A 22,090-nucleotide genomic window follows, 5' to 3' on the forward strand; every position below is an offset into this window, starting at 1 on the left:
CGGAAACATTTTAGAGGAAAAACAGAAGAAAAACAAAGTTTCAATAACCTGGCTGCATAATTGTGCTCACCCTTATTCACGTGGGGATCTGCCTGTGTTCAGAATGAACCAATCACATTCAATCTCATGTTGGAAAGTTCTTATCATACAGCTGTCATCAATGAAATTATATGTTTAACCCCAGTAAAGATAATCTGTTTCTGAAGGATTTTCTTCACACCTTCTTGGTTTCATCGGCCTGCTGAAGCCATGGTCTGCAAACAGCTAATAAAGCAAGCACGGTATCTTCACTTGTCAGAAGATATCGATCAGGAGAATGGTGTTAAAGAGTTTACAAAACACTAGATGTACCATGGAACACTGTGAAGACCATCATCAACAAGTTATTTAACACATCTACATATAAATACCAGGAAATCAAAGCTAACATTCTAAACTCTCTTATCATATGCATCTTTTGATCTCAAGCCCAATGTCTTCAGTCTACAGCAAATACAAAAATAAATAAATAAATAAATAAATGAATAAATTGGCCTTGCAGTTCCAATAGTTTCAGAGTTCATCCAAATCAACAAAGGAATGGTTTATCCAATAGAAGATCAATGTTTTTAAATGACCTAGCCTGAGCCCAGACCTGAATCCAACTAAAAATGTGCACAGGAGATGCAATTACATGCCATTTGATGGCTCTAGAATGTTTTTGCAAGAAAGAGAAGGAAAATATTGCCAAGTCAAGATGTGCCATGCTGATAGACTCTTACCAAGTCTGTACTGATCAAATCAACAGGTGCTTCAACAAAGTATTAGTTTAGGGGTGTGTACACTTATGCAACTAGGTTTTTGTACTTTTTTTTCTTCTTGTTTTATCCCAAAAAATGCTTCTGAACATTTTTCACTTTATTTTGTATACTAAGGTGATGTGTTCTGACATGTTTTATCTTGGTTTCATTTTTTACTTCACAAAAAACCGCCCATTTTAACAAGGGTGTGTAGACTTTTTATATCCAGTGTATGTTAAAATGTACCTCTGTTAGAGCAAATCAGGAAAGTAACCACTAGGTTGATAAGTTTAAGTATCCAAACCCTAATGTATTTCTCATCAGCTTAGAACCTCTCAGGAAACAGTAGCTACAGTTATTTTACCCCTAACCCCCAAACATTCAGGCTAGTCCTTAAGCATTTATAACTGACCCTTTTAATGCAGCGACACTGCCAAATCAGAGCTCTCTCCAATGTCTTTGGCAGCACAAATTCACTCAGAAGCACACGTACCACTGCAGTCTCCTCACAGCTACCTATTAATATCCCTGTTAGAGATCAGCAAAGTCTCCTTTCCAAAGTGTTTTGACATGGAGGGCAGATGAGAAAGCTTCAGTGATCTGATGATGTAAACTGATGCTAAGGTCATATGTTGACTTTTAGTTTAGGCTTGGGTGGCATGCATGGTGGTGATGGTGGGGGGTGTAGACTAACATGGCTAAGAGGGCACCAACAGATTAAGACTATGGTGGATTGCTGGATGAGTAGACAGTGATAGATATCATGAGATCCACAATGACTTGATTTGCTGCAGTTGTGTGTGGAACGACGGTGGTCATCATGCCTCAGTGGTTTGTGTGTTAAAATAACTAGCGTATGTTCAAAATCATTCCCTAAACTTGGATTTTGTTCAAGTGGTTCAAAATCACTTGGTCCAAAGGTGCTGCATAGTAGAGACGAGGTTCTTAGATAGAATTGAGACTTCTGTGAGAAACACTACTAATATTTCTGTTAAAGACTGTATCAATGATTTCTACATTTCTAAGTGAACTTTTGCCAAAGTTCTTCTCACATTTCTATAGGAGAAAAACAAATAATGTGGACCACCAACATCCAAACAGTCAGAATAAGGAGTGTCTTTACTTACCTGTCACTCATGTTGTTGCCCATCATACAGCTCAACTTCTAGTAGTAGCATTTAGGAGATCTAACCTAGATCTAGATCTGGTGGGTGGGGGTGTGTGTGTGTGTGGGTGGGTGGGTGGGGGGGAAAGGGGAGTGGATTTGACACTGAAAGGATGGGCTGTTTTTCTTACAGTGTTGAGCTGCAAAAAAAAACTTTAACAAGGTGAACATAGAGAGTGTGAGAAAGTGCTTGCAGAAAGATTGACTGATTGAAGGACTAAAAATGGGTTAAAACAGAATACAGCATTTAAAAAATCCAATGCAGAAACGACTAACACTTAATAATCACACATAAAACAGTTTGAGTTTATTTCTGTTCAATAGATGGCTCGGAGGGGGATTGGTGGCTTAATAGTTAGAACATTTGCCTCACACCCCCAGGGTTAGGGGTTAAGTTCCTGCCACCGCCCTGTGTGTGCAGAGCTTGCATGTTCTCCCCATGCTTCAGGGGTTTCCTCCGGTTTCCTCCCAGAGTCCGAAGACATGCGTTGTAGGCTGATCGGCCTCTCTAAATTGTCCGTAGTGTGCGACTGTGTATGTGTAAAACAGTAACAAGACTTCTTATTAATATTACAACGATATTATTTATTATCATTCAACAAAATGTATCAATTTGTAACTGTAGAAGAATCTCCTTCAGCAAAAAAGAATCTAAGAATCTTGGGGTCTTGATGTCAAAAGATAGACTTTATTATGCAAACAACAAAGCCGAGCTGGTCTGTAGATCAACTGGTATACTTATCCTCGGTACATGCTTTTATACAATTCTAAGACACTGATCTCATCAGAGTCATTTTTTCCCGTTTTTCTTGACTCTCCCTCCCTACTTGGTTTTAAATGGTGGCATGGTACAGCCAGCTCCATTTCTGAAAAAAGATTACATTCCCATCAGCGATAGGTACCAGTATACTCATTAACATTTGGTTACACTCTTAAACATAAGTTTTAGTGGATTAACTTGTTTTTTTGGATTAATCATGTGTTAATACTCTCACACCTTATATGCTGGTTATACGTGAGTGAATTATACTTTGACTGATTAAAATATTCCATATAACCAATTAACATTGTGAAAATTATTTTTGTATAAATATAAATACTTTAGTAATGATGTGCCACATTAAATTATTATTCCTTGCTAAATATTTACCAAGCAACTTAGTTGTATGTGGCACCAATGGGCAATAAAACTGACTTAGAAACATATTCAATTACCACTGTTACTGTCTGCTAAGCCCAGGCTGGGCCACAGTCGTAAAGAACTTTTTTATAGCGATGATCTCAGCTTGGCTAAGCCAGCAGTGAAACCAGTGAAAAAATGGTTGGTTGACCATGACAAAATAGCAAACCCGACGTGTAATACAGCCCTGACATGACCTTAAGTGACTTCCTTTAAGACCTGGTCGAGAAGCTCGTCAATGACGTCACTGCTGAAGTCCACCTGCTGCAGGTCGAGATCGGGAACGAAGGAGACCAGCAGGTGGCCCAGGTTGAGACGCAGATTTCTCAGCTTCTGCTTCTCTTCTCCACTTCGGGCATCTTCTCTCGACCTTCCTTCCTTCTCTATTTTCAGCCTTTCCACTTTGCGCTTTAGTTGGTCACACATGGAGGACAAGCTGGCTTTCTCTTCCTCCAGCCTTTCCAGCTAGCAACAGTAAATTATTATGATACATACAATTATATACCAATATTTCAGTGTACAGAAATGGTATCATTCTATAACAAATTCTGTGGAAAGTCTGGGCAGAATCTAAGCTTCAAAACAGGGGAACATATAAAATGTCATAATATATTTTTTTAAATGTTGGACTTTTTTAATTATATACACTATATGGTCAAAAGTATGTGGACACCTGCCAATCACACCCGTATATGCTTTTTAAACATCCCATGCTAGATTTAGGCCCCCTTTGCTGTTCTAATATCCGCCACTCTTCTGGGAAGGCTTTCCACTAGATTTGGAGTGTGGCTTGACCTGGTTGAGGTCAAGGTGCTGTACAGGCCACTCGAGTTCTTCCACTCCAACCTTGGCAAACCATGTGTTCATGGATCTCGCTTTGTGCACAGGGACATGCTGTCATGTGAAGGGAAATTTTAATGCTACAGCATACAAAGACATTCTATACAATTATGTGTGTTTCCATCTTGTGGCAACAGTTTGAGGAAGACCCAAGCATGGATATGAAGGTGAGGTGTCCACATACTTTTGGCTATATAGAGTATATCACAGTATACCAGGGGTGTCCAATCTTATCCGGAAAGGGCCGGTGTGGGTGCAGGTTTTCATTCCAACCAAGCAGAAGCCACACCTGAGTCTATTGAAAGCCAAGATCAACTGATTAAACAGGTGGAATCAGGTGTGGTTCCTGCTTGGTTGGAATGAAAACCTGCACCCACACCGACCCTTTGCGGATAAGATTGGACACCCCTGCAGTATACACATTCCTATGGAAATGTAATAATGACTATTGAAAATGTCATTAGTTCTAGTGTCTTTAAACAATTAAGGTATCACACAGAAAGAATTTTTAATCATTTTCCTCCCCAATTTGGTCACCTGCCAGGTCCCACCCATCAGACAGCTCTCCCTTAACATATGGCAGCTACCATCCAGGGAGGGTGAAGGCTAACATGTGCTTTCTCTGATACACTTGAAGCCAGCCAAGCACATCTTTTCAAACTGCTATTCATGCAGCATAACACACTCAAAGAAAAGTGCCACAGTGATGCTTGAAAGTTTGTGAATTTAAAGAAAAAGTAGAATTTTCTATATTTCTGCATAAATATGATCTAAAACATCATCAGATTTTCACACAAGTCCTAAAACTAGACAAAGAGAACCTAATCAAACAAATGAGACAAAAAATATTATACTTGGTCATTTATTTATTGAGGTAAATGATCCAAAATTAAATATCTGTGAGTGGCAAAAGTATTTGAACCTCTATGATTAGCAGTTAATTTGAAGGTGAAAATAGAGTCAGGTGTTTTCAATCAATGGGATGACAATCAGGTGTGATTGAGCGCCCTGTTTTATTTAAAGAACAGGGATCTCTCAAAGTCTGATCTTCACTACACATGTTTGTGGAAGTGTATCATGGCTTGAACAAAGGGGATTTCTGAGGATCTCAGAGAAAAGAGTTGTTGAAGCTCATCAGGTTGGAAAAGGTTACAAACCCATCTCTAAAGAATTTGGACTCCACCAATCCACAGTCAGACAGACTGTTTACAAATGGAGGAAATTCAAGACCGTTGTTACCCTCCTGAGGAGTGGAGACCAACAAAGATCACTCCAAGAGGAAGATGTGTAATAGTCTGTGAGGTCGCAAAGGAACCCAGGGTAACCTGTAAGCAACTAAAGGCCTCTCTCACATTGGTTAATGTTAATGTTCATGAGTCCACCATCAGGAGAACACTGAACAACAATGCTGTGCATGGCAGGGTTACAAGGAGAAAAACACTGCTCTCCAAAAAGTACATTGCTGCCCGTCTGCACTTTGCTAAAGATCACGTGGACAAGCCAGAAGGCTATTTGAAAAATGTTTTGTAGGCGGATGAGAACAAAATTTTACTTTTTGGTTTAAATGAGAAGCATTATGTTTGGAGAAATGAAAACACTGCATTCCAGCACAAGAAACTTATCCCATTTGTGAAGCATGGTAGTGGTAGAATCATGGTTTGGGCCTGTTTTGCTACATCTGGGCCAGGACGACTTGCCATCATTGATGGAACAATGAATTATACCAGCAAATTCTAAAGGAAAACTTCAGGACATCTGTCTGTGAACTGAATCTCAAGAGAAAGTGGGTCATGCAGCAAGACAACGATCCTAAACAAACAAGTGTTTCTACCAAAGAATGGTTAAAGAAGAATAAAGTTAATGTTTTGAATGGCCAAGTCAAAGTCCAGACCTTAATCCAGTAGAAATGTTGTGGAAGGACCTGAAGCAAGCAGTTCATGTGAGGAAACCCACCAACATCCCAGAGTTGAAGCTGTTCTCTACTGAGGAATGGGCTAAAATTCCTCCAAGCTGATGTGCAGGACTGATTGACAGTTACCAGAAACGTTTAGCTGCGGTTATTGCTGCACAAGGGGGTCACACCAGATACTAAAAGCAAGAGTTCACATACTTTTGCCACTCACAGATATGTAATATTGGATCATTTTCCTCATTAAATAAATGACCAAGTATAATATTTTTTTGTCTCATCTGTTAAGTTCTCTTTATCTACTTTTAAGACTTGTGTGAAATCTGATGATGTTTTAGGTCATATTTATGCAGAAATGTAGAAAACTACAGGGTTCACAAACTTTCAAGCACCACTGTATCTATCCAGAATTCTTTTTTTTCTTCAAAATTTTGACTAGTTAATGTTGTTAATAACTTAGTAGAGCTAAGATTCATTCATACATCTTCAGTAACCACTGGTCAGGGTTGCAGTGGTTCCGGAGCCATTCCCAGTAACACTGGGTGCAAGATGGGAGAATTCACGTTGGATGGGATGCAAATCCGCCACCAGATCTCCCTAAAACTAAAATGTCCAGATCACACATTCAAGCCAATTATTCACCCAACCAGCTCTTCATGTTGCTTGTCAGGTAGATTTAAATATGCCTAGATATAATGTCTTGCTGTGCGATGCCTGATGTTTCCTGGACACATCTACGAGGATAATGTTAACCAGGAGCTTTGGATATGGCCGTTTTTGTCATTTTTGTGCCATATTATGTAGAACTTAACTGAAAGTGTAATAGGAAGATAGTTTCTACCTTGCTGAGGAGCTGACTCCGCTCATCCTCCAGGGCGGTGCAGTGATCCTGCAGCAGCTCCAGCTCCTCCTTGCATGCGTCCCTCTCCTCTGCCGTCTGCTTCATCATCTCCATCAACTCATCTTGCTGCTGTTGCATACTCCACACCTCCTCATTATCATCATGCAATTCCATAGAGTGTAACTCTGCTATACAGCACTGGGTTTCTGTAGCGGATGATTCCTCTCCAGCATACCACTCATCCTCCTCCTGAACAGGCTCCTGATATGGCATAAATGTCTCCATCTTTCTGCTCTGCTCGTTGTTTACTTGTTTGTCTGCATTTGCATTTTTCTCCTTTTCCATCCCCTCCCATTTGCTCTCTTCTTTGTTTGGCACGAGACTGGAATGTGTGTGAATGAATGTGCCACCATCAGGGAAAGTGGTATAATGCATAGGATGCACTGCTAGAGGCATTTCTTCAGCAGTAGAGAGTTTCCTTTTAGTCCTTTAACAGGCAGAGAGAACAACAGACTAATGAACCACAAACACTCATTAGGCAAAATGTTGAGAATACAGGAGTACTAATCTAATAGGATTACCTTTTCAGTGAGTCAGAGAGAGCAGTGAGATTAATGAGAGGCAGTGGTGATCTCTGAGCTAGAAACATGACAATGAAAGTTAATATAAAACTCATCCATCCTGGTTCTATGAACTTTGGAAACAACTGAATTACACATGGTCATTGTATTTGCTGTAACTTTGCCTTTTAATGACTAAGCACTGCTAATGCAATCTGTGACTTTCATGTAGTACGACATATTCAAATCTTTAAAAAGTTCATTTGTCTGAAATCAGGGGTGGAGAAATCAGTAGTCTGGGCACCTGGGACAAGCAGATTTTATTGTCAAAGCTATTAGTTTTTAGTTTTAAGTTTCTGGTTCAACAACCAAAAAAACCCACTCCTTAATGACTTTAGCAAAGCACAAGTTGTCATTTGGTATGATAACATATGCTACATGATCATATACTCGTTCATTTCTGTATTAGTCTGTATCAGTGCACTTAACTAGCTATCTAGTTCACCATACATATGTTACTATAATATGTTAGCGACTGTACCACTTTTTAACCCAATCAGTATGGTTTCCAGGCAACCAAAACAAGCCAATGGGCAGCACACTGGAGCTTTTACTTGCCGGGATAGCTAGCTAATGAAGTTATCATTTGTCAACCAGTGGAAATGATATTTTATCAATTAAAGGCCTTGATCAGTTTTAATTGACTTAGATTTAACAGGCTAATGTTTGCTACATGCTGTTGAGCTAGCAAGCCCAAGGAGACACTGATCTCTAGAAAACAGCAAATATTCTCACTGATTGCAACCACTGAAACTTACTATATACTCTGAGGGTGTAACGTCTATAAAAGTGTTGTAGCTCTGTATTTAATAGACAGTGCTCCTTATGCATGTTATTTTGAAGGGTGTTTTAATATTTGGTATTTGAATTGGCACGTTGCATTTGAAATGGCATTAATGTCTTGACATTCGCGAACACTTCGTGACTATCTTTAATAGAAAAAATGTCTTTGGTGCACCCCCTGCTTAAAATACTACGTACAAATGAAGCAAATGACTAAATACGTTATTAATATCCATTATGTCCACTTTGCCTTGCCAAGTCAGTCGTTTTTACACTCCGCTAGTCACTTTACAATGAAAATTAAATATGACTGCAGTGGTGCAATGGTCAATAAAATACAAACCATTAGAAGTGGGTGACAAAACACTGAGGCTTGGTGCACTATTACTGAACAGATCAGCAGGATATGGCTTCCAGAATTCAGAACTCTTCAGCTGTCTGGCATTAACAGGAGCTTCCAGGACTGGAATATCTAATACCTATGGACAGAAATGGTAAAACGTGTTCCCATTAGCCTTCACCATATAAATGACTTGCATAAGGGGTTTGGGCTGTTTTTTAAATTGTTGTATCTATATAAAAATGACTTACCTCAGGCCCATGATCATCTTGTAGACTCCTACTGTTCCTCTTCCTGTTAAGACCCACAACCTGTAGATTAACAATGTAAGATTGCACAATACATACTAAAGTAATATGTGTAAGACTATCTTACTGGCGTTTGAAGGGTTTTGGGTATGACTTCTTTTCTTCTTCTTGATCCTCTAGTTCCTCCTCCACCAGACAGCTCCTGATTGAGATGGATTAAATGTCAATGACAGAAAGGTCATGTTAAAAGTACTTAGAAGTGGGATACCAAGTCCCTTACTACAACAGGCATGCTATTAATTATAATATTATTTTCTAAGACTACCAAATCCCAGTAAGTGAAATTCTAATGAAGGGCTCAGGTCAGTGTAAAGGGGTATTATATAAAACTTATATAGCTTATATAACTCCAAAAGGTGCACGTCTTGCTTAGCATAGAATTTTTCCTCCCAATTTTGTTTGCTTCCACCAATCCATGGTAGTAGGAATGAAGCTTAAGGAACTTAAGTCACTGCAGTTCAGAAAATTCGCTTACCTAAACCAACTGACCCACCCCCTCTTCAGTGACTGACCAGTAAAGTAGTGAATGAACAAGGTGCAGAAACTTGGTGGGAGATTCAACAGGAGATTCCCCTCCTCATATGTGTTTATCACAACACAGTCTGAGTTGTAGTGAATTTAGCTACACACAGTGAAGTTCCTTTTAACTCAAGTAGCTTATAACTGGTGTACCACTTTTATGCACAATTCCACCTTGCTACATTATATGGCCAAAGTTTTGTGGACACCTGATCATCACAACCATATGTAGGCCTTTCCTAATCTGTTGCCACAAAGTTGGACACACACAGTTGTACAGAATGTCTCTGTATGATGTAGCATTACAATTTCCCTTCATTGGAATCCTGTTCCAGCTGGACAATACCACTGTGCACAAATCGAGGTCCATGAAGACATGTTTTGCCAACATGAACATCTTTGGAATAAATTGGAATGCTGACTGTGCCCCAGACTGCCTCAACCAAAATCAGTGCCTGACCTCACTAATGCTCTTGTGGCTGAATGATCACAAATCCCCAGAGCCATGCTCCAACATCTAGTGGAGAGCCTTCCCAGAAAAGTGGACGTTATTATAACAGCAATGGGCACTAAATCTGGAATGGGATGGTCAGATGTCTTTAAACTTTTGGTCATATTGTGTATTTGCTACCCGCCTTGTCTGACTGACACTTAAAATCCTTTTACTCTCCCAAAAGACTATGCATGTTTCCAAAAGTTCATTTCAGATGCTTCTCAGAAGCAGCTCTAATGAAATATAAACCGGGATTTACAAGACGCATCCTTCTGCAAGAGATACTTTCATCTAGAGACAGAAGTATTTGTTTGGCACGGCAATGAAAAGTCTTCATGATATTTAGCCAACAAATCCCCCTCGTACACTCCCAAGCAACAACTTTCCATGTCCAGGAATGACATCACTTAGTAAAAGTGTTTTATGACTGTCACCTGAATTGTGGGTCATGGTTCAAGTTGCAGAACCATTTCTCCGGCAGCCGGCTGCAGTCGAAGCCATCTGGAAGCCTTCTCCACTTGAGACAGCTGTCGCACTGCACCCAGGCTTGATCCGGAATTTTCCTTCACATGGATAGGGAAAGACAGAGAAGGTCAAACCAACATCATAAGAGAAGCCTCTCTTGAGACCTTTGCACTTATTGATAATGCTAAGGTATTTTTTTAAATGTTTCTTTATATTATGCTTTATATAACTATAAATGTGCAAAGTTGTATGTGTTAGGTAGCATTTGTGCATTTGTGAAGAGTATTTGTGAAGAGTATGTGGGCATCACTGAGATAAAACACTGTCCTATTCAGAAGGTAATATAAGACAAGTGTCTTAAAATAAGATTTATCATTCCCAGGTGGAAGGTTCCAGAAGATGTCTAGTTTTTTGCCATATTCAAAGGAAGCATTGCATACTGTATATTCATCATGGCCAAGAATAGCTAATTCTGCTCCATGGCTGAGGTATCCATTATGGAACTCAGGAAAACATGATGGACAGATCTCCAGAGGCATGCTGGAAATTGTGAAATTGATGTAAATACTTTATTATTGTGTGGTAATTCCTCAATTGAGAAGAAAATTTGCTAGATAACAAGCTAATATTAGGTCTCTAATTAATTAAACTGTTAAACAAAGATTATGCAATGGTTTAACATTTACTGATAGTGATGATAACCCCAAGAATGACACAATCAAGGTATACCCCCATGAGGCAAGTACTTAGAAAGTCGTCAATATTGTTGCCCCAAAATGTAAATGCACTGTAAATAAATTGGAATTAAAACCAATACTGAATCCCCACACTCACACTGTATCCTCTATCGGAACTGTGCATTTTGGGTCATCTTTCTTCTGCTTGTAGCGGATCTCATTCCAGTACTCTTCCAGCTTGATGCTGAGGTTATGCATGGTTTTCCTGTACACAAACAGACGATATACGCATCGTAAATTGTGAGGACTCAAGTCCCAATCAGTTTACGCATTAGACCGAACAGAAAATACAAGTTTAATAGGAACAAAGTAAATGGATCCAAGCTTATGCGGTGTAAGGACCTGTATTTATCTGTATCATCAAAGTCCTGTTTGTTGTGAGTCGGTTGAAGGAAATTACATTCAATCACACCGATGACCCCAACACCTTTTCTCTCTACCTGTTCAGGAAGAGGCCAAATCACACAATAACACAGCAGTGTAATAGAGAGGTTGATACGCATCAAAAATATATTCATTAATAACAGCAACTACAGATACTCTTTGAAGCGAGAAGGAATCTCTTTACCTTGCATTGGCAGCTCACTCTCTCATAAGCCTTGATGAGTCTGTTTTTGTGGTACATCATGATACCATAATGCTCCTTGCTTTTGGTGTTGAACCCAAATGTGATCCGAATACGTTTGGCCTTTGAGATGTGTCAAGAATATCCACCGACACAGCAATCAACACAGCATCAGTATCAAAATACTTCTTAAAGTACTTTTTAAACCCGCCTTTTTGTTTTCTGTAGCTAGTTCCCACCTGATAGCTGAGTCTCTTCTACTGACTGCATTACAGCTGACAGCAATGGTGGCTCAGGCCCTGGGCTACAGATTGGTAGCTAGGTGGGGCAACAGTATGCACCCTCAACCTTTTGCTGTTTGGCCCCCTGAGCAAGCCCCTTAACCCTCTCTGCTCTTGGGCAACATGGTTAACCCTGCACGCTGAAATTTAACTAGGAAATTTAACTAGGAAATTTAACTAGGAAATTTAAAAGCTTCCTTCCAAGCTCTTATATGCGAAAGACTCGTGCTCATGCAAAACACTTGGAGGACATTGCTAATCACACTACTCTATATTCATTAGCTAACAAACACAGAAGAGTACCTATTAGTACCTAAGAGGACCTTTTACTCTCTCTAGGCTATGAATGGCTGTGGCATCACTGGAATTTAAACATGTGAACCCCCAAACATAGGGCTAGCTCTTAGTTGTACCACCAGGCTCCCTGTGTTAAAACACTCTTGTGGTTTAAAGTAGGATAATTATATCAAATAGGTATAATTCAAGACTGTTCTTATATTCTAAAGGATACTAGGAATGAAGGTCTGTAGTTGTCATTGGCAATGTAAGCAAGACTCTTGGAGATGAGCTGGGTTTTCACTCTCTGTCCTTGAATGTTGATTTGCATACGTGGCTTCAGATACAAAATGCTACAGTATGCCTACAAATGGAAATGCAAGAAAAAAACTTTCTTCTTGAACTTTATGGAAAAATAAAATAATAATAATAATAATAATAATAATAATGATAATGCATGAAGAAAACTGTTTCCTCATAGTGCCAGTGATAGCACGTGCACTTACTCTTAGTGAATAGTCACTCTCAGGTGTCATGGCTCGACACTCACGTGTTCTCTCACTAGCATTTGCTCGGATCTGAATATCATATTTATCTGCATCAAAGTTGAATTCTGTCTCCCCACTTGTAGTCCTGCAAAATAATGAATATAAGGAATATACTATGGAAAAATATGAAATTTAATATAAAATACAAAATATAAAGTAAATAGGGCTGGGACATTATGTAAAATTCAAGCGTACAACTGTATATCATAATTTTTAGTAGGCTCCCTGTGACTAAAGTTATCATATAAAACTGCCTTGCCCCAAGACCTAAATTAAATGTGGCCAGATACATTGGTCACCTAAATGATCCTAAATTATACCCCCCCCCCTTTTTCGTTCAATATTACGTTGGATGGATCGATTTCAAACGTGACAATTTTTTTTAGCATTAACTACATAGCTTTTGTTATAGGATATTTTCTGATGTTTGCTAGCTAGCTTTGTATGAGTATTTTCCGTGACACTAGCTAACTAATTTTGTTTGGGGATAAACGTTTATACCTAGCTGGGTAGATATTATTATCATATACACCAATCAGCCATAACATTAAACCCTCCTGCTTAATATTGTGTAGGTCCTCCTTGTGCCACCAAAACAGCTCTGACCCATCGAGGCATGGACTCCACAAGACCTCTGAAGGTGTGCTGTGGTATCTGGCACCAAAACGTTAGCAGCAGATCCTTTAAGTCCTATAAGTTGTGAGGTGGGGCCATGGATCAGACTTGTTTGTCCAGTAAATCCCTCAGATGCTCGATCTGATTGAGATCTGTGGAACATGGAGGCCGAGTCAACACCTTGAACACTTTGTCATGTTCCTCAAACCATTCCTGAGCAATGTCTGCAGTGTGGCAGGGTGCATCATCCTGCTGAAAGAGGCCACTGCCATTAAGGAATACCATTGCCATGTACTTGGTCTGCATCAATGTTTAGGTAGGTGGTATGTGTCAAAGTAACATCCACATGAATGCCCGGACCTGAGGTTTCCCAGCAGAGCATTACCCAGCATCATACTGCATCCTCAGACTTGCCTTCTTATAGTGCATCCTGGTGTCATTTCTTCCCCAAGTAAGCGCCGCACATGTACCTGGCCATCCACATGATGTAAAAGAAAACGTGATTCATCAGACCAGGCCACCTCTATGATTCAGTTCTGACGCTCACGTGCCTATTGTAGGTACTTCTGGCACTGGACAGGATCTGTGGCTGCGGCTACGCAGCCCCATATGAAGCAGGCTGCGATGCACTGTGTCTTCTGACACCTTTCTATCATAGCCAGCATTAACTTGTGCTACAGTAGCTCTCTGTGGGATCAGGCCAGATGGGTTAGCATTCAATCTCCACGCATCAATGAGGCTTGGGTGCCCATGACCCTGTTGCTGGTTCAGCAGTTGTCCTTCCTTGGAGCACTTTTGGTAGGTACTAACCACTGCATACCAGGAACACCCTACAAGACCTGAAGTTTTGGAGATGCTCTGACCCAGTCGTCTAGCCATCACAATTTGACCCTTGTTAAACTCACTCAGATCCTTACACTTGCCCATTTTCCCTGCTTCCAGCACATCAACTTCAAGAACTGACTGTTCACTTGCTGCCTAATATATCCCACCCCTTGACAGGTGCCACTGTAATGAGATAATCAATGTTATTCACATCACCTGTCAGTGGTTTTCATGCTATGGCTGATCGGTGTATGTTCGTAATTCTTGATTACAGGTGGCTCTTCGAGAAACAGACACAACTTGCTTATTGTTGTCAACTAAGATAAGTCAAAGTAAATTTGCTCACTGAATTCCTTTTCTTTAAATGCATGTGCAGGGTTCAAGGTGAGAGTTCGGTGGTTGGAAATGCGATAATAAATGACTTGCTTGCATAAAAGGAACCACTGTTGCCCTGATCTTAGGGAATATTTTAATCAATCATTGTGTCAGTCAATGCATAACCAACTCATGTATAACCAATGTATAAGGTTTGAAGATTGAGAAACAAGTTATGACTTAATCCACCAGATCCTATGTTTAAGAGTGTAACCAAATGTTAATCAGTAAACTGGTACCTGTCTGTGTTGGGAAAGTATGTAACCTCTTTGGAATGGAGTGGGGTTTTTTTTATAAATAGACTGATGGTACCATGCCACCATTATAGAGAAGACTTTTTAATTAATGTTGGCACGAGGCCAATGTATGACCTAATGAAAATAGGGAAAAATCCAGCCAGATGAGACCAGCGTTTCAGAATGGTATAAAAACCTGTATCAAAATCGCTTATGCCAGCTGATCTGCAGACCAACTCAGACTTTGTTGCTTTTATAATAAAGTCTATTTTTTGGGACCCCAAGACTCATTTTTAAAGAAGATTCTTACATATAAATCTTCCAATAAGAAATCTCTTTATTACCAAAACCACAGCATCAACACCCCCCACCAAACCCAGACCTTCCCCCAGTTGGAAACAACTGGTCTACACATATTAGACAAACCGCTAGCTCACATGCGCAGATTCCATATAATGATGCGTGTGCCGGTGGGTCCGGCGGTGCTGATGGCACGCAGCTCAGTGAACAGCTCCTTTGCTGTGTTAAACAGTGAGTGTCTCAGGATCGCATCTAGACTGGCTGCATCCTCTGGTCTGGGGACACTAACAGTCAAGGGTAAGATTAATTTAATTATGCTGTCCAAGTCTTCCCTATCAAACAAGAACCGTTGAGCACCAATATTCAACCACTGCATTTGTTTGTGCTCACACATCATAGGACAGCTGAATGCACCTCAGAGATCACTAAATACCCAATTCTGTATACATGACGTGCACTTGACTTGCATTTGACTAGCACCACTCTGGGAGAATCAAGCCATCATTCTCAGTCATTTGAACTACACAATTCTAAATAAACTCCTATGACAACAGCAGGTGACCTGATTTTAAACAGAGGTTTAAATTTTTTCTAGTCCTCTAATGATCAAGTACATCAACGTAGAAAAAGTGTCATTTGCAATATTTCAATACAATAGATTATACATTTCAGGCTTGTTTATATCTTTTGGACCCTAAAATTATCCCTACCTCTTGCCATAGCAGATCTGATCAGCTTTATCTCCTTTTTTCAAAGGCCTCTCAAAGGTATAAATAGTTTTTAGCTAAGGGAATGAGGTCAGGTTGGGGGAAAGAGAAGGTTTGTCAATGTTTTAATTGCAGTTGCAGTTCAAATCACATGGCTTCAAAAACTCCTTCTTTAGTCAAGCTGCTATAATTCCTATGGCTCCTGGTGTTTATGCAGTAATAGTGAAGTTATGGTAAGGATACAGGTTTTGTCCATCCCGTCTGAAGGTAAGAATAGGCACCATGATCTGTTGAGCTTTTATGGCCTGCAGGTAAGACTGTGACAGCAGGCCTACACTCATTGAGTCTCTGGTCTTAGTGAAGACGATGGCATCCTTCCCCAAACGCATGGAACCTGATTTAAAGCCATTGCCATAGACACCGACCGGAACATGGTCTTTCACAGCTTTCTTGTCACTGTAACCAAAGCTGAAAAGATATTGAACGAATGTCAAATGATTTCATTCTTGAGTTAGCATTTATATCTAGTTTAATTGTGGCATTTTCCTTCATTATTTTACACAAATCAGTTCTATGCAAGACCCAAGATAAGAATCCAGAGGTTCACTACAGTGTACGTAAGTACTAATAAGGTAGATGTAATAAAAGTTCAGCATGGTACAACAATTTTCCATAGAAACAGGAAGTTTCAGACATAAGTCCTTCATCAGCTATGCAAGCATGGTGCTTCTGAAGCTGTAAGAGGTGAAACCAACAACATATATACACCCAATATCCACTGCTATATCATTAGGAACATCTGTACACCTGCTCATTCAAGCAATTATCTAAACAGCCAATAGAAAAATGTCAGTAGGTCTTTTTCCAGTTTGCAACTGCCCCATGTTTCAGTGCATCTGTGACCTCTGATTCCTGTTCCTGGCAGACAGGAGTGGATCCCAATGTGGCGTTCTTGGTTTGATGTGTTTTGTCTTCTGACATGCTTTTCTGCTCACCACAGTTGTAAAGAGTGGTTATTTGAGTTGCCTTCCTTTCAGCTCAAACCAGTCTGGCCATCCTCCTTTGACCTCTCTCATCAACAAGGTGTTTCTGGCTGCAGAACTACCGCTCACTGGATGTTTTTTTGTTTTTCGCACCATTCTGTATAAATTCTAGAGACTGTTGTGCAGGAAAATCCAGCCGTTTCTGAAATCCACACCCCAGCATGTCTGGCAGAAACAACTAAGCCATGGTCAAAGTCACTGAGATAACATTTTCCCCCTGTGGGAGCGGGGGCGTGGTTGAGCATCGGCTGTGAACGGAGAGGAGGCAGGTCAAACTGACCCGTAACACATGATGATTCTCACCTGTGTGTAATTAGTGAAAGTTAATTTATTTGTGTCTGTTTGTGCTTTTGGGGCCCGTAACAAGTCAGAGAAAGCGAGAAATAGCCTGTAGAGAGATTGACCTGTATCTGCATGTATGCTGCTGCCAGATTGATTAGATGGCTGATTATGGCTGATTAGATATTTGCATGAATGAGCAGGCATACTGTACAGCTAATTCTACTAAAGTGGATACTAAAGTATATTGGATGCAATAATAGAGCTTTTTTAATGGCACATTCCAAACACTATTGTCCTGCCGTGACTGTTGTGTGGTCACAAATGGTTCATGGCACTTGCTGTTACCTGAGCATCTTATGCAGTTTGGCTCTGGTCATTCCTGTTCCATTATCCATGAATGAGAGGCAGTCCAGGTTTTTAATGTGTGTCCAATCTATCCAGAACTGCTTGGCACGAACATCTGGGTCATAAGCATTATCTGTAATATAATGGTAATTATGAAATTCTTCAGCCCAAAAGAGAAGCAAAATTGTATCATTTTCAAAGTACATAAGTTTCAAACTTTCATAGTCTTAACTAGCATGCTGTTAAGTTGATCATGTCTGTGTAAAGAGGGATTACTAACTCACCAATCAGCTCAGCAATAGCGCTAAAGGGCCAGGTATGGCTGGTCGAGTTTGTATGAAGAAATTTAGGATTGAGCTGTAAGGGGTAAACATGTTAAGATGATGTATCATCATGTTATAGGTAGGTTATAGGTTGTTTTTGTTTTTTAATAGAAATTTACTGCATGTTATTTTGTAGAAGGTAACTGAAGCAAGCTGGTTAGAAACGCAAAATTCACTCAAATACAACCTGTCCTTTAAGAGCTTCTGTCTCTTAAAAACCACACCTCCAAAATATATGCTTAGGATACAACACCTGAATGTTAGTGCAAGATTAGGTTACAGTGTGTGCCATATACTGTACAGAGTCAATGCAACAGATTGACTTGCAAATAGAGACATCTCCGGATGCCTTTTGGTGCTCCATAGGGCACGTTTTGCAGATATTAAATTATTTACATTAATGTTTGAAAACCAAAGAAGTAAACTGGGGTCGCTTTGGCAAACCGGCAATACACAACTTTGCATATATGCGTATTTGGCTGTAGATCGGCATCCCATTAATGTCTTATTCCTGCCTCACGCTGAGTGTTCCTGGCACAGGCTCTGGATTCGCCGTGACCCTGACCAGGATAAAGCAGTTACTGAAGATGATGTAATGAATGAATGAAAGAATGTGATAATGCAGACCAGGTTAGAAGAAGACAAAAGAACTGTACAAAACCAGAACTAGATTTGCTGTAGTGACCACTGTTTTTTTTTTGTTTTGTTTGTTTTTTGATGGGGGCGAGTTTTGAATAGATGATTGTTATTTCCAGTAAGGAATGATAGCTATACCAAGAAACTACAGCATTCACTCAAGTTCAATGATGAAAAACAACAGAATACGTATATAGTAAAGCACAACAGGGAAAATAATCAACTCTGGGATGGGGTATTGCGACGTTATAGACACAAAGTTGATTCTTTTCTAAACACAGCATGTCTTGTAGTGTCTTATCAAAAATAAACCCTTCTGTGGCACTTACACCTCTACTCTGTGCACTTTTGCTTTCTATTACTCAATTAAAGTAAGTAAGGTAGCACTACTTGTATTGTTCTCCACTTGATATATCGCTTTGCTTGTATTTCCTCATTTGTAAGTCGCTTTGGATGAAAGCATCTGCTAAATAAATAAATGTAAATGTCTTATGGCTCTTTATTTAAAAAACATTTCATTAAACGATGAGACATCATACTTTTTAGCCGCTTATAGTTACTTTTAATGTTAAGTTAGTTCCTGTTCACCTAAATTATAGCAGATATATATTAAGGTGTTCCTCTCTTTTTCTCTCGCTGATGTTAATAAGACCAAAAATTCAGCTTGTCCTGTTACTGAGAAACTGCAAAGCCCTCTGTCCTAAAGGCTTTACATTGTCGGAAAACTTAAAGCTTTACCTCTGACTCTTACAAAACACAAAATGTTCATTTAACATCTTCTCACAGAAAACCTTCACACACACAGTTTCAATCTGGTTGGAGCATCTGCCATATAGTATGTCTCTGTTTAATAGTTATATTAATCAACACCTTCTAAAACACTCGAGAATTCAACAGTGCTGTGGGATAAATTATTAATCAATTAGTGAGCAGTTTTAGGTGATTTTATTTTAACTGTTAAGGACAATGCTTAATATTTAATGCTATCTATCTATCTATCTATCTATCAAATCTCAGAAACATTGCTGGAAAGGCTGCAAAACAAACAGAAACTTTATCTGAAACATCTGCACTCACAAACAATTAAATATTAGTCTTTTATTATTATTATTATTGTTATTATTATTATTTAGTCATATGTTTGCATGTTAAATGTAACATTTAAGCCAATGGATCTAATGTAAAAGTCAGAACTTGTGTTTGAATGGTAAAGTCTGTTAGGGGACAAGAGACAGTCTGGACTTACCGAGCTCAGGGGTATCCCTCTGTGTTTACGAGTAGCCATTTTCTCCGCCAAAATAACACACTAACGTTAGATGTTTGTTTTATAACGCCTCCAGAGATCCTTGCACATTTAGAGCGCGTTCACGTGAGTAAGGCGTGCGCACGCGCGAGAGAGAGAGCTAAACACATTGGCAGCTGTGCGCGCGCACGTCCCCGCGTTTGCATTAGTGTAGTTTATAGAATATTATTTTGTTCCTTGTGCAAAATGTAGGCCTACGTCCGCGTAATTACTGTACTGCAAGCGTTTTTGACCACCCTGAATGTTAGGTCACTAAAAAAAATAATTTAAAAAAATCATAAAACCATAAAATACCCAATTTATTACCTCACATCACGTTTAACTGTTATACAACAAAGAGGGAAAGATGGTACATGGGTTTAAATATTTACACATTTAACAATGCTTTGATGAATCAATGTGTGTAGGGATTCACAGCATATGGTATAAAGAGGGGACTGGGCTTGTGCGTCACACTGCAGCTTATTAAAGTGTATCTCTCAACCATTTCATTCAACCAAGACTGCTACTTTGATTTGATACACAGAAGGTCATTGAACCCTGGTGTCCCATAAGGATGAGCTAGCAAATGTTACCATCAACTGGGTTTATAGAATATAAAGTGTCATCAATGTGTGTAACTACAAAGTTTACTAATGTTTGGATATGTTAATAAAGTATAATCTAATATTTATAACCAACATTTAGACGTATTACTTAGAAGCATAATCTAAATCCATAGAGCACTTGTTGATCAGGTTATATTCTATGTGTGTATTGAGTTAGATGGATTCAGTGTCTTACTGAAAAGTAATTGTGTTTCTGTGTCAGCCTGTACCTTTCTGCACAGCAGGCATAATCTAAAACTATAAAACACTTTCTAACAAGTTACATTCTAAGTGTGTAAATTAAGAACTTTGTGTTTTGTCTAAAGCAGCTTTACTCTATGGCAATAAATTAGCAATTAGACACTCACCAGAACTGGGTTTCCAACCAAAGCCCTTTACACTTGCAAATCAGTGTCAAAATAGAAGATAAGACTTCCAGGAGGAAGGGTACCAGGCTGGGACTAGAGCCAGAAAATAATTAAGGTATAAGGGTGAATTATGGGACAAAGTAAAAACCCTGTCCTGATAAAAACATTTAAGAAAATACAATGGACTACGCATGCGCCACAAATGTAAGGTATGATATGGATATGAATAAATAATTAAGGCAATAGAGATTAGTTTGTTTCTAGAAAGAAAAGGTGAATGCCCCGCATAGGGATAATTTTACAGCTTCAGAAAAGTATATAAATACATGTTTGTGTTTGTATAATTCAGACTTTTTGCAGACTGTCTCACTTTATTGTTTCAATAAAGTTTAATTACTTTTTGACATCTTCTAACCCTCTGTCTCTGAATTTTATTGTTAGGTTGGAAAGATTATTCACGACAGGTTCATTAGTTTTATTCGGGCACATATATTGCATTTCCTGTGATAAGAAAAATAACACAACAGAGATATTAGTCTCCATATTTACAGGCAATGGTAGATTATTTATTTTTTATTTTTTATTTGAGTGTGAAGTTTGTGCTCAAAATAATGTCAGGAAAGGGACATCAGCACTGATAGGACACATACCAGTACCAGAAGGACGGCTCAAACACTTGGCGTTAGACTATGTGGACATGGTGAGAAGTTTGGGAGGAAAAAAATATGTTAGCGATAATAGTCAAATTCAGTAGATGGGCAGAAGCAATACCACCAACAGACCAGGTCACAGGAACAGATATCAAATTCTTAACTAGAGAGGTCATTCCTAGATTTGTTATACCAACAGATAAGCTCTGACAGTGGTTCTGTGTTTGTTCAGAAAACAGTAGAACAGGTACTGCAACAACTAAGAATAAAACAGAGACTGGGAGGCTCGTACTAAACACTGAAGGTTTCCATGCCAGAACTAAAAGACGTACACCACTACTGACCCAAAAGCACAAGAAAAGTTGACTCAAAATCATATAAATAGGCCAGAGAAGTTTTGGGATTCTGTTCTGTGGAGCGCTGAAACAAATCTGGAACTTTTCGACAAGATGGATCAGCGGTATATCTGGAGGAAGAAGAATGAAGAAAGAACACTCTGTCCACAGTCAAGCATGGTGGTGGCTCGGTGGTGCTCTGGGGCTGCTTTGCATTCCACTGGCACTGGAAACCTGCAGTGTGTGGAAGGCAAGATGGATTCATTGAAGTATCAGGAAATCCTAGTAGAAAACATCATGCCGTCTGTGAGGAAGCTGAAGCTTGGCGTCATTGGACCTTCCAACAGGACAATGATCCCAAGCATATCTCTAATTCCACCAAGGCTTGGTTGCAGCAGAAGTCCTGGAAGATTCTACAGGGCCATCCCAGTCATCTGACTTGAACACCATGGAAAATCTCACGCAAACCCAAGAATATTACTGAACTGGAGGCCAATGCTCATGAGGAATG

At 39.4% G+C, this 22,090-nt stretch overlaps 1 protein-coding gene across 1 annotated transcript; it reads right to left on the reverse strand.

The window, feature by feature from the left end:
* Window positions 1-2,574: 2,574 nt before the first annotated feature.
* On the reverse strand, window positions 2,575-20,173 carry morc3b (MORC family CW-type zinc finger 3b). The gene is made up of 17 exons (XM_053616017.1): window positions 19,583-20,173; window positions 17,662-17,734; window positions 17,378-17,510; window positions 15,951-16,175; window positions 15,138-15,275; window positions 12,608-12,734; window positions 12,337-12,465; window positions 11,548-11,667; window positions 11,322-11,419; window positions 11,077-11,184; window positions 10,212-10,340; window positions 8,833-8,907; window positions 8,709-8,751; window positions 8,461-8,596; window positions 7,296-7,353; window positions 6,715-7,201; window positions 2,575-3,589 (listed from the first exon to the last, which is right to left on the reverse strand). Exons 1-17 carry the CDS (start codon window positions 19,619-19,621, stop codon window positions 3,323-3,325), a joined length of 2,385 nt encoding a protein of 794 aa, XP_053471992.1. The 5' UTR covers window positions 19,622-20,173; the 3' UTR covers window positions 2,575-3,322.
* Between the last annotated feature and the right edge of the window lie 1,917 nt (window positions 20,174-22,090).

The sequence above is a fragment of the Ictalurus furcatus genome, chromosome 26 (assembly GCF_023375685.1).
Source record: "Ictalurus furcatus strain D&B chromosome 26, Billie_1.0, whole genome shotgun sequence".
In the NCBI taxonomy this organism is placed as follows: domain Eukaryota; kingdom Metazoa; phylum Chordata; class Actinopteri; order Siluriformes; family Ictaluridae; genus Ictalurus; species Ictalurus furcatus.

Excerpts from the sequence above, each read along its gene's own strand:
- morc3b (XM_053616017.1), bottom strand. The coding sequence starts at position 19,621 with ATGGCTACTCGTAAACACAGAGGGATACCCCTGAGCTCG. Across the intron at positions 16,176-17,377 it reads AAACTGCATAAGATGCTCAG|CTTTGGTTACAGTGACAAGA; the intron begins GTAACAGCAAGT and ends ATATCTTTTCAG. Across the intron at positions 12,735-15,137 it reads ATTATATGGAATCTGCGCAT|GACTACAAGTGGGGAGACAG; the intron begins GTGAGCTAGCGG and ends ATTATTTTGCAG.